The following is a 13,360-nucleotide window of genomic DNA, read 5'->3' on the forward strand; positions in this document are numbered from 1 at the left end:
GGTCAAACCCTTTGAAGTCGGGTCCCTGCAGAACCCCGGGACCCGGCCGAGGCAGCCGGGCCCCCCCCAGCTCCTCACGGGGGTCCCGGGGCTGCTGAGGGGACCCGGGGGCGGCCCTGACAGGAGGCGAGAGGCGGGAAACCGTCAGGGGAGGGGGGGTGGGGGGAGGAGGGGCGCGCGCCCCCCCACGTGCGCCTCACGTGCCGCCTCCCTCCCGCCTTCGCCCCGCCCATTCTCCCCCCTCAGCCAATGGGCGTTGGCGGCGCCTCAGCTCCCCCTCCCTCCCCTCATCGAGCCGGGTGCGCGGTGACGTGCGCGGCGCGCGGCGGAGGCGGGAAGCGGCGGCGCGGGGCCGTTGGCGCCGGGAGCGGACTGAGGTGACGGGGGGGGGGGGAGGGGCTGCGTGAGGCGGCTGCCGCCGTTGCCTTCCTCGTCCTCCCTCCTCGTCCTCCCTCCTCGTCCTCCCTCCTCGTCCTCCCCGCGCTGTGGGACCCGAGCCGTGTCCCGGTGCCCGCCCGGCTCGGGGAGCCCCCGCGGAGCTGAGCCCGGCTCGCCCCGAGTGGTGCTGGCAGCTGGAGGGCGGCGCAGCCCGGGGTTATTGGGGCCGGTCCCGCTGGGGGACGCCGGCGTCGCCGCTCAGGTGCTCGGAGCGGGGCTGGGGGAGCGGCTGCTGGCCGCGAGGGTGCTGCCTTCTGAGGGGGAGGAGGAGGAGGAACAGGTGCTGTGGTGGTGTACTTGTCTGGAAGCCCCACGAGGAAGGTATCTGCTGTGGTAGGGTTCCCCAGCACGGCTCTTGTTTCTGTGCCAGAAATCCTTTGCTCTGACGGCTTGACCTCCGCTGGGTTGTTGTGGTACCGCGTTTGCAGAGCTCGCTCAGGGTACCAGCTCCCTGAGTTAATTACTTTAATTCTTCTTCTGCATACGTGATTCTGTCTTCATCTGTCCTGGAACGGGTTATCCTTGCTTCCTTTCTGTCAGTCTCTCAGATACTCTTACAACTCCCATGTGTGTGCTGGAGAGGAGGCTGCCTTCTGCGCCTCTTGAAGATGGGGAGCTGAATAGGAGGAAACTTGGTCCTCTGCTGCAGCCGGAGAGCTGTGCCCCACAAGGATGGATGTAGTTCAGGAGAACAACTTGACTCGGATCAGGAGGCAGTGGAGAGGCTGTGTAGTGGCTCAGGGGATAGGCTGTTAATGATTGAATTAATGTGGCTGCTTTATCTCCCCTCCTTCTTCCCTCACTTTTCTTTAAAATCTGCGCTGTGATCACTGACCCATTCTTATGTGATAGGATTTTGGCTGCCTCCCTTGTGTAAGAGCAGGAGGCTTGAAGCGGCTGCCTGCCTGTGATCTCCATATAGTTGTAAGCCCCAGGTGGGCAAAATGTCTTTGTTCTGATGGGATGTGGTGGTGTCTGCACTGGGATTCCAGTGGGAAGGCTGGGAGCTAGGAAGCAGCGTCTGTCTTCACCGTGGTGCTTGGCTTGCATTTAAAGGTGAGAGGGTTGTTCAGAACAATGGCAGCAATAGGTGCGGAGAGCTGTTAGAAGTGGGCTAGTCCTGCCAGCGAGCTTTCTGTACTGCTGAGCACCTTAACTGAAGGAAGGTTTACTGTTTCCATGCCTGGTCCTTTGTGTTCTTCAGGTGAGCGCTCTGTGTATTACATAAATTATGATGGTGTGAGCTGTCAGCTGGTTTACAAAGCCAGCTTGGAAGTTTGTCATTTTTATGGTCCTTGGTTTTGTAGCGTGTAGGCTGATCTGGCTGAGATCTTGTGACACAGGGCTAGAAGGGGCAGTGTCCTGCAGGAAATGGTGGTGGTGGTTGATTTCTTCCCCCAGAGTGGGGGAGAAATGTATCAAAAAGGAAAAGCATTAGTTTGAAAACCTAGTTCTGTAGGTGCCTGCATGTTTTTTTCTGGAATTCCAGTTCTGAAAATTGACCCTGGTTGTAGCTACATATTTGTGGGCTTCTTTGAGTTGTTCTTTGTGGGTAGCGTGCTGGGATGTCACTCTGTGACCAAACTAGAGTCCCTTCCCCCTTTTCTTTAAAGAAGGATTTTCAGTTTTTCAGTCTAGCTGTTCAGGTGTTCCCTGTTAGCTAGCAGCTCTGTCCCCAGCAGTGACCTTTGTCATTGAATCTGGCGTAGCTCGGACCTGATCTTCTCTTCCTGTTTTTCCTTTATTTGCAATACAGCCATTGTCTGGCCAACCAGAGTACAAGGATCTATTGAGGAAACTGCTCTTTCAGTAAGGACTGAAGTCTTGACAGGAAGGGGCTTGGCTCAAGTAAAATCATGTGGTCGATTCTGCAAAGCAAACGTGCCAGAGCTCTCTGAAGACAAATTCTGCTGTCCGACTGACTATTGGAAAGCATTTACAAGGGCTTCTTGGGACTTTTAAAGATTTCACAAAGGCTCGAGTCAATTTAAATACTTAAATCTGTAGGGAAAAGGAGGGAGCTGTGGGGAGATAAAAGATGTGTGTTGTTTTTTGTTGTTGCTTTTTTTTTTTTTGTAGTGGTTTAGAAACTTGGATACTTTTTGCTTCTTCACTGCTTGTAGTAAGGGAAGTGTGACCTGCAGTAATACACACTAATACAAGTGTGTACTCATTTTCCCTTAATCCAACTCTGAATTCATAATGGGGGAAAAAAAAATCTTAGCTATAGAGCAAAGAAGGCTATGTAATTTGTTCTTTAACCATTTAAAGAATAAATGAGGTTTTGTCACTAATTGTTTTCTCTCCTTTTCTGGTCTAGCTTAGGCAGCAATGGCAGGTGAAGACTGTGCAAGGAAGCGCCAGTCTGGCTCCGCTACAGCCCACAAGCCCCCTGAGAACGAGGAGGTGCAGAGGAGATCTGAGGGTGAGAGGTCCTTCCAAAACGCAAGCAATGGTGAGGTTCTTTCGCTTGGGCTTAGTGGGGTTTGTAGCAGTTTATATTGTGGCTGCCTGGAAAGTAATGTGGCTTGTAGCTGGCTGGCTGGGAGGGTTGCTGCTGCACGTGGCCTGTCCCTTAATTTGCAGGGACAATTGTGTGGCAATTGGAGTGGTTTTGCCTGTGGACACTGTGACTGTCTTAAACTCCTGGGTTATGCTGTACCGTTTTCCAGCCTGCTGGTGATGGAATTGCACCTCGTTTTCTTCCTCTTTGGGAGACAGGATAAGCAAAAAGCTAAACTAGTTTGTCACAATGTGCCATGCGAATATACGCTCTAAAACCCTGTTACTAGTGATTCAAGGAGGTAATTTTTACTGGGGCAGTTCTGACTAATGTTACTATTTTGCTCTATGTCTTTAACCTGGAATGGGAGTTAGAGCAAGTTGGATTTCTTCTTACAAAAAATATCTTGAAGAGAAATTTGTCCCACAGGCTACTTAAGAATTGAGGTTATTTTTTTTGTTCAGCTGTTGGTGCTGCTGATGGTTTAATTCAGTAGAATGGGACTGTTTCGTCAATGCTGTTTCTGGAAACTTGCAGGGAGTTAGTGACTCCTGGAAAACACTTAGGATGGGTTTAGAAATGGACTTCTACCTCTTTATCTATGTAAACACCTTAACTGTTATGCTTGAGTTTGAGTTCTTGCAAGCTTGTGGGTAAAGAATAAATAGAGCTGTGATAATTAGCACCTGATAGGTGGGTGTGCCTGTTTTTAAAAAGCCCTTCATTTTAATAAGTCTGAAATGCAACATAATGTCACTGCAGGTGAGACGCTATGGGTGGATAGCAAATAAACATTCTGGGGCAGGTCTCCTGGAAGTGTACCAGGCTGTCGTGTGTTCATAGATCTGGTGAGATGGTTTAGTAGAAAGTGCTGTGTTCTACTACAGTCCAAGCTGCAGTGGAGGACAGCAACGACAGCTGAGGGGTATCCTGTTTAGTTACAGCTAGCTGCCTTTTATCTTCCAAGGTTGCTGCCAGTTCAGCAGAAGGGTTGTAAGACTTCAGACTGGTTACTGCAAACTCTTTGCTCACCACAGTGATGGTGACAGTGAGAATGCCACAGGGAGCTAGGGGACAAGTCAGCCTCTGACTGAGTGCATTACAGGACCATGCAAAACCCTTGGGTCAGGAATCTATCTCTGTGGCGGGGTTAGATCTGCAGCTCTGCGTCACAAAGCTTGAAGTTTTACAAAGTCCAAGGTGTTTACAAAGTTCAGGTGTTTCATGTAGCAGACTCTTAACGTAGTCCAATATGCTTGTGTAAGTAGTGACAGTTTTCTGTGAAAGCACAGCTAAGGTGGAAGAATTGCTCAAAAGAAATGCCTGTATATTTCTTTTTCTAGATTTTTGTCCTAGCTTGTGCATAACTATTCCTAAGGCATTAGTGTTGATGTACAAAGGCAGCTTGAGGCCAGTGTTCTGGTATGTAGAGTTTTAGACAAGACAGGAACTGCAGCCAAGGAGTTCTAGACAGGTGAAGATGGCATCTTGTATGCAAATAAATATGTAGTATCTTTGTAGCAATTCTTTTTGTAGAAAAACTAAATCACTAAGGTGACTTCCCACCCTCAATCCTCCCCGATTAGCAACCACAATCTGCTCTTAATTTAAAGAGTTAGTGTCAAGGGCCAATTGACTAGTTTCCAGAAGTGTGTGAACTTTTTACGGAGGCTGCTAGGCTATTAATCCCTTCTTTATTCAAACCCCAAAGCATTGGCTGATTTAATCCCTGTATTGGCTTCAAGACCACAATGGCTCAGACTCTTCCATTTGCGTAGCTTAGGCTATGTTTGCCTCCTGAGTGCTGCTGGAAGCTCGCATTGTTTGCTGAGTTCTAAGACTGGATAATTTTGGGTTGTACTTGGGTTGTCCCTAGGTGGGTTTGTATCTTGTAATGGTTTGGTCTGTAACTTCACTTTGACAGAGTAGCTGAACATTAGTCTCACATCTTTTCTCCTTGAATTGGCTTTAGTATATTAATTAAACAACTAATTTGGTCTTGGCATATAGTCAGCAAATGATCCAGGCAGCAATAATCCCTTGTCAAAATCCAGGCTGCTTTAAGATTAGTTTTACATGTTTTCAGAGGGAAATACGCAGAGGTAAATCTGTTCTGCTTAATGGGATGTTGGTACTGGGCAGTACTTGCTGCAGGCAAACTTATCTGGAATGGCTGTAATGGAAACTGGATAGAAAGATCTAGAAGATTAGAGAGGACATGGCTCTTTGGCTTGTATCTAAATGCTGAGATGAGACCATTCAAACCAGTAAACTGATGCTTGTGGAGTCTGCCCTTCTTTCCTCAGAAATCAGAAGGAGCCTGGTGTGCAAACAAGCTCTGCAGCGTATCTCTGGTGTGAGTAAGCCTGTCTGGTAATGCTGGACTTGGAAAGGGCTTGTTATCTCCTAACCAGGAGGTTACTGCTGGTCGTTCACAGAGCAAAAGTTCACAGAGCCCAGTGTCTGAGGCACAGCAACAAGTGCGCGTGAGCTGCTTGAATTGAGTTTGTTGGGTGTGTTGTGGGGAGGCTGATGAAGAAGTTATCCTGTTTAAGATCAGGTTCTGATAATTACTAGGTTCTGGCATGTTTTGTAACCCAGGGGTTTGGTGAAGGCTGGGAGGTTTCTTGAGAAGAGCCTGGGGATGAGCTAGCCTGACCTGGAGCATCCCAGGGTTTCCTCCTTGTGAAGAGGCTGTTGGGTCCCATGTTCTTGCAAACTTGGCTTTTTAACTGGATTCCTTGCCTAACTGCAGTGCAGTGGCCTCTGGGGCCCGTGCATGCTTTAAGCAGATGGGCTGAACTAGGGGCAATCTAGGCATAATTTGCCTCTATCTGCTGAGTGGCCACATAAGTCAGCATAACTCAGGGTAAGGCTTATTAGCATCAAATTATTAACTCGTGTTCCATATCTGGTGCAATACAACGCTTCCCTTCCTTTTCAGTACCCTTCTGCTAGGTTGGCTTTAATGTAGCTGGTCCTTCAGATAACAATATTTTCAGTGTGTTTAGAGAACACACTTGGAATCCAGGTATCTGACAGTAACAGGAAATCCTTCTGCCTGTGTTGTTTTAGTCTTTTGAATGATATATTGTCTTCATTATTTCTCAGTTGAACAATTTTTTAACCCCTTCTAGGGAAGGGCAGTATTGGGTATTTGTATCTGTGACTTTCCAAGATCTTGAAGTTAAACAAATCCTGATGTTGTTAGGGGGAAAATACTTCTAAACTGAGTGATTGTCAGATACAGTTCTGTCTTGTGTGCTTGGTTGTCCTAATATTACCTGAGAAATACTTTTTTGACACACAAGCTTCACTTTATTGCCACATCTCTGCATGCTTTTCTTAGCTTTTCTGCAGCGACATTTTTGTCCTGAATGCTGTGAAGTGATTTAAATGGTAGTCATCTTCCTGGGTTGTTGTAGCTCCTTAATAGCAAACTGACCTCCACAATGCAGGAACAGTTTGAGGGGGAGTGATTCAGAGTGCTGATCTTCAGGCAGCTTCTGTGGCTGAAGTCATTACAGGCTGGAACCGTAACACTGCACACAAACCATGCCTTTGCTCAAGTGACTTACTCCCACTTGTGCTCTCGGTTGTAATTACAGACTGTAGCAGTTAAAATGAAAGTTTTTTTGACACAGCTAATTTCTGAGAGCTTGTTCAGCAGAGTGCCGGCTAGTGTCTCCTGTAGAAATCGGTTGTGCTGGATCCCAAGGTGCAGCACTAACAGGCCATATGCACTGGGATAATTCTCATCTCAATGTCACTTGCTTGTAACAGCCACAACAGAAGGCTGAAAAAAGAAAAATGAAATCCTATTTTTAAAAGTTTGTAATTCTTTTGTGAAATTTAAGTTGCTCAAGTTTTCAACAATAGGAAGCTTTGTCAATAATCAGGTGATTTTTTTAAGCTTGGTTTCCTAAAGAAACTACAATTTTTAAATTGTTCTTTTTTTTTTTTCTTTTGACTTCTGAACCTGTTTTGAATTTGGGCTACACAGAGGTGTTAAATCCTGCAGGGATCGGTTTCTACAAGCCCAAGACAAGTGGTCAGCGAGATAAAGATCTTATCCACATCTCTGCTGATGGGAAGGGAATATCGAGTCTTAATTAAAATTTCTACCTGTAAGCAAAGCTCTTTGAAAGCAAATCGTGCTTCAGCCTCCTGTGAGACTTGCTACTATTTCATATTAGTCTTCAAAGAAGACTTTCTTCCTTACGATTTTAAATGTTTCCTGTTTTTTTAAGGCATATCCCTTAAAAACTTTGCTTTAAATCCTAGATATGCTTGCTTATCTTGTGCAACCTTGAATCTGATTTTCGTAATGATAGCGTAATCCCAGGGTGATACAAAGGAATCAGTCAATGTCAACGGAAAAAGAAAATGTAGACTTCTCAGTGCACAATTTCTCTTACTCAAAATCATGTGATGGTTCTCTTCTTGAATGACCTTAGGGAACACAAGAAACAGCTTGCACAACAGGAGATGACTGATTCAAGGTGATGATGTTATATTCCCTGGTACCTGCCTGGTGATCCAGCAGGAGTTTATTGGGCAATGCGAAACAGCAGGATGAGTTGTTTTGGGGTGGATTTTCTTCTACAGGGGTTTTCTTTTTGTTCTGGAGAAGAAGTAACTGAGCTTACAGGTAGTTTTACCTGGTTTGCTATGTGAGATGTATATACTGAAGATACTGAGGTCTTGACGTAAAGGCTTTTTAAACTAGCCACATTTCTAGGCAGTGTAGTCTTTACATACACGTTGGTGTGTGGGTGGATAAAGTGATAGGAGGGGCACTGCGTACAATTTAGCAGTTGCAACATCAGCAGGTCAGAGACCTGCCTATTGTCCTGTACAGCCAATAAAGCTGTGTGCTGGGAATCTGTGTAACCATCTCTTAAGGCCTTGTAAGTCAGAAAGGATATCTTAGTTACAGAGAGAACCATTCCTGGGTAGCAGTAGTAACCAAGGCCTCAGATGCAAGATCCAGCAGGAAATAACATGGCCAAAGCACTTGCTGCTTATTTTTATCTTAGTTTAAAAAGGAAATAGTGCAGTCCCCTAAGTCTCACGTGTCCTGTCATCTTTGACCCTGTTGGATGGTTTCAAGTAAACTTGACAGTCTTGAAGACTGGCTGCTGGATAAGAGACAAATCCTTACCTTTCTGCGGGAAAGGTCGGTTCTGCTCTGAGCTCAGCATCTGTGTGGTTTGCTTGCTGGCAGATAGGTGTCAGGTGGTTCTTGGCCCTCTTCCCCCATTACTGCTGTACTCTTAATACAATTGCAGAGCAGTGCAGTGAGGAAGTAGATCCCCTGAGATGATGTGAAGGGTGTACTGTTCTACTGCTTATGGAATGGCTTGATGTGTTTTTACAGTTTTTCTTTGGGTGGGGGGATCCATTTGAGACCAGCCAAGTGCATGAGCTGAGTAGCACAAGGTCTCTTACACTCTTGGATTGTTTTCCACAAACAGCTGCTCTTCAGCAAGTACAACAGTGTGGTAGGCTTAAATGCTTAGGTAATATTCTTTCTGTTGTTTTGGAGGTGTGATGCTTAGCAACCAAGAATTCTATTTTTGTGAAAAGTGATCTATTTGTGCAGCCCAAAAAAATCATGATGTTTAGTAATTGCGTTGTTTGTGTTACAAGGCTGCGAAGTATTAGACTTATCACCAGTCTGTTCGTTGGTCTGCAGCCTGTGTATCGATTTTTTTTTTTATTTTTTTTTTAACGGTAGAAACTATTCTGTATGCCTGCTTGATACAGAGTGGCAGGGATTTCAAATGAATGCTGACAAATGAGCATAGCTTCACTGAATGTAAGGTTTCACTTCACTCTTCTTCTACATCGGAACTGCAGTTCTCTCTGGAGTATTTAAACATTATTACAATTGTCTGCTCACAGGAGCACCTTCAGATGAGTGCTTTGCAGAAGCCCTTGCTTCTATTTAAAGCACACCGTATGCTTTGTGTGGATGGGATGTGCATGTACAAGAATGGCATTATAAGCCATCAAACTGCTGTGAATCTGTTAGCAGCACAGAGCACTGCAAGTGTGATAATGCTGTATAGAAACTGAACACAAAAGTTGTAATGTTAGCCGTATGGTTGTAGCTGTAATTCCCAGAAGATATGCACAAGGCAAGGGCTGTTGGCATCTTTTCACCCTAACACGTATTTTAGGGGGGAGGGTGGGTGCTGCTGGTTTAATCTTGCTTTTCCTTCATATGTAAGATCCTTGTAAGAATTACAAAACAGAAGATCAAAGTTAATTATGGAAGTGAAATGCCAGCTGGCTTACCTGTTTTCTGCAACTGCTGCAGACAAACCTTGTCTTAAAACTCATCTGCTCCTAAATGTCTGGTTTGTGAATGGTGTTCCTCCTGATGCAACGGAAGTATCAGATGTGTATAGTTTTATATGCAAAAGAAAGGCAATATTAGAGGCTTAATATTCAAGACAAAGGTATTGTTAATGACCATAATGCTATGGCATGGTGAGACCCACTTGGCTAAGCGATGAAATACATTGAGGAATGCAGTCAAACTGATGCCTGCCCTTTTCATAGGGGATGACATGGGGGGAGTAGCCAGGTTTGAATGCAGGATCATCTTCCAACTTGTCACTCAGCCTGTCTTCAGAGCTGGTTGCTTTATTTTACAGACAGCTGTGATTTGACTGCCTTGTGTATTGGCAGTGTAGAGACCTCCAGACAACCTAATCTTATGTCTAGCTCACTGTGCCTGAGATAAAACTCTGACAAAAGATCAGCACACTTGGATGTGACCTTCCAAGGGTTGTTCTAATTGCTGTTTCAAGGTTGAATATGTTTAGGGACCTTGGGAAGATTTGTGGAGTTGCAAAGCTTTCAGAAATACAGCACGTTATCAGTTGTTGCCTGCCTTATAATGCTGTGATGCTAAATGGCTGTTTAAAATACTTGTACATGCTTGTGAATTTCCTGCAGTTTTATTTTGAACTTACAGGGACCTTACTAAAAATCAAGAGCTCTAATGAAAAATCAATGGATAAGCTACCGCATGCTGTTCTTCCTGTATTTTTATATGTGGTCACATTGCTGAAGATGCAACTGCTAAATATTTGCTTTCCTCCCTTAGGCCGGGTTGATGTTGACCATGTGATAACCAGGAAAATGCAGCTAATAGCAGAAGCTGAGGTAAATACACTCTAATGCTTCCTTGTGGGGAGGAACGGGATGATTGACCCAGATTGTTTCCTTTGGAGGCTGGCTAGTGCTGAACACAAATCTCTACTCAGTCATAACTTGAGCATGGTGACTTCTACACAGCCCTCTCTCTTCTCCTTCTCTCTCCTGACTTAGCACAAGAGGCAGTGTTATCAAACGCAATTCTGTCTTGACCCCCCAGTAGGTTAGAGTCCAGTGATAAGAATGAACTTTGAATAAAATAACTTTGAATAAACTTTGAATAAAACCAAACTTTCCTCACTACTAACTTTTGACAATACTGTGATTGTCAGCTAGCCTGTTCCCTTTTGACAGCTTGCAAGTTTAGTGCTTAAAATGCTCTGTGACCTGCTACCCACTGGATAAAGGCATGTACAGCACCTAGCCTGTGTCCCACTGCTTCTGGTGCCCTGGCTGTGAAGATGATCTTACTTAGCATTGGTCCCACTTCTTTTTCTCAGTGAGCAATGTTTTCAAAAATAATATTGTTTATTTCTAGCGTCATGTTGCGTCTGTGTGAATTGCCATTGTCTTAGCTTATGCTAAGATGATTTACAGGCAAATTAATTGAAGTTAGCTAACAATGAACTGCACCCTCTTTGCTAACCATTGTTTCGCAGCAGGCTTGTTCTTCAGGGCAAATTGTCCTGCACTCTTTCTTCATTTTATTGTGAAGAATTCCATGGTAAAGATGATGTCATCTAATTGCCTCAGCCTTATATAGATTTCAAGGAGGTGAATACTTGTAGGACAGAAAACTATCTTCTGCCTTTGAGACCTTTGAGACTTCCTTGCGTTAAAGTCCTTTCTCTCTATCGGTGGTAATTTACAACAGGTAACTATAGTGTATGTCAGTGGGTTCCACTTAGGGTGTCCTGTTTGTTATGCTGAAACTCCTAAAATTCAGCCCATGAGAGGGATAGTCAGCTCTGAAATTTATTTCATTCTTACTGAGGGCATGATAGAGCAAGCCTCATATCTGCCTCATATCTTTTCTCTGCAGACAAACACAGCTCTTGCAAATCACTGTTTGCAACAGATGCTTGCACAAGCAAACTTTAAAGGACTGTTAAGCACACAGAGCTTTGTAAGCTCCAGGTTTCAGGGGGTACTAGCTGGATGCAAGCAAACAGCTTGATCTTGGATTTCTTTTGTCAGGAAAGTCTTTTCTTCCTAAATGTTTTCTGGCCACCAGGTTTGAGACGTACTAGCCTGTAGTCAAGGTGATTTCTCATCCACAGTAAGAATCAAAGAAAACCAGCAGGATCAGTGGCATTTCTAATTATTCAAGTTGCTCCTGAAACGCAGGGAGTTCAGGTTCTAAATGTTGAGTTTAGCAATTTGCAAATTTAAGGTGCCTCAAAGCTACAAACTTAGCTACAAGGCTAAGTAAAAACTTGCATCTGCTGCAGAATTCCTGGAGTGCCTGCTCCTGTTGTCCTGTGGTTTACACAACAGAAGCTTGGATTCCAGTTTATCCTTTAGGTGGCAGGTATCTGAGGCCTAGACAGATGCTTGCTTGAGAAGTGCTGCTCACTGACAGCTTGCACTGATTTAAATGAGGATTGTGGCTGGCAGGTGTTATTTCAATTAGGATGCCTTCATTGTATCTTGCAGTCCAGTTGGAGGATCTAGTCCTCTGTTAATCCTGAACCGAGTTGGGAATGGTGTCTGTCACTTGGTCAGGGCTTAATGTTGTGATGTTTCAGTAACTGAAATTATTAAACCTGTTAGAATGAGTAAAATTAAGAGGAAACGTGTAATTTTCTCTTTAGCAGTAAGCTACAGGGTTACTTGGCTCAACTTTCTCTGACTTGCTGGCCAGCTTCTGTTACTTATCGCATAGCATTTTTTATTCTTGTCCCCCTTCTTGTTCTTGTAACAATCAGATTCTTTTAATTGAAACTTGATGGTTACAGGTGAGTGGATCTGCCCATTTACTTGTCTAAAACTTCAAGTGCAGTTTCAGAAACTTACTGAAGTGCTCTGAGTTACAGGACACTACAAGGCCAGCTGTGTATGCACCCTGTCATTGCGTAAGCTGGTGGGAGGTGCATCGTCTCCTCTGCTGTTTCACTTCTTTGGTGACTGAGTCACCTGGCTTGTTGAGCACTAACAGTTACTCTGGCAGTTTCTCAAATAGACTGCCCTTTGAGTTGTAGTTGTAATAGAAGCCAATATAGTGTGATATGTTGTGCAGCTTTGTTGTACAGAATTATGGTTACTGTAGGGTCTGTGCTCCAGTTGTGTTGTATTTTATTTAGTGAGAACTTCTGTCCTGTTTTCCCAGTCCAGGCACATGCATATGTTGATGTTGGCCCTGAAGGGCTGTGTTAAGAGAAGGCAATCTCAGTGGAGTGCTAGCTGAGAAGGAAGAGGTATTTTAAGGAAATAATTTCTCTTAAAATCTTGCTGGGAGGTGATTAGGCTTAACACACACAAAAAAAAAAAAAAAAAAAAAAGCGGGGGAAGACTTAAAATAAAATGAATAGTGCTTTTATTTTGGCATGGAAATGTGAGTGCTTCAAGAGGAGTAGAAAGTCATATATCTTTTGGTCAGCGTATATGTATGCATGGTATAAAAGCAGGCTGTGACAGAGCAGTGGTGTTTTCTGTTACAGACCATAATTCCAAAGTACTCAACCAACTCTTCCTATTGTTTTTAAATGAATAAATCACTTAGATGCAAGAGAAGCCTCCCAGACAGCAATATATAGCCAGCTCCTAAGAGCTGTTTCATTAAGTGCTGGTGAAGTTTGTTTATTCTATATTGGCAGCTGCCAAATAGGGGAAAAATATTTTTATTAAGTTAAATATTAATCTGCCCCTTCTCCTACTGCAGCTTCTGTTTCAAGAGGTCTCTCTGAATCTGACCACTGTGAAACAGGAAGAATGTAGAGTTCTGGTGTGGCTTGACTTCAGGACCTTCTGGTTTTGTGGTCTCATTTCGGATTATTTTGTATTTACTGCAAGAGTTAAGCTTGGCTGATCATCAGCTGTCGTTGTGTTAGACAAAAGCAATTTCTGTGAATACATCATCTGTTAACAGGTTTTGCTGGCCTAAAAGCTCTGTTACTGAAGCAGGCTTTTTAGATGAGCTTTTGCTGTGTACTTCCTTGTTCTATTAGTCTTTGTGCCAGTTCCTTCTTAGCAAAAATAATGCTGCTTCAGCTTTCTTTAGTGTAATTGTTAAGCACCGAAACGTAAACA

At 44.3% G+C, this 13,360-nt stretch overlaps 1 protein-coding gene across 3 annotated transcripts in view; it reads left to right on the top strand.

Moving 5' to 3' along the window:
• Positions 1 to 310: 310 nt before the first annotated feature.
• The window catches only part of SOAT1 (sterol O-acyltransferase 1), a 28,705-nt gene continuing 15,655 nt past the window's right edge, over positions 311 to 13,360 (top strand). The window contains exons 1-3 of one of the 3 annotated variants that reach the window (XM_084290697.1): positions 311 to 377; positions 2,764 to 2,893; positions 10,062 to 10,120. In XM_084290697.1, coding sequence (XP_084146823.1) covers positions 2,770 to 2,893; positions 10,062 to 10,120 — 183 coding nt within the window. In that variant the 5' untranslated portion in view covers positions 311 to 377; positions 2,764 to 2,769. Of the gene's footprint in view, positions 378 to 2,758; positions 2,894 to 10,061; positions 10,121 to 13,360 lie in introns of all 3 variants that reach the window. The other 2 variants (XM_084290696.1, XM_084290698.1) reach the window with 2 other exon arrangements.

This window comes from Netta rufina (genome assembly GCF_964035555.1).
Source record: "Netta rufina genome assembly, chromosome: 8".
NCBI classification, from domain to species: Eukaryota; Metazoa; Chordata; class Aves; order Anseriformes; family Anatidae; genus Netta; species Netta rufina.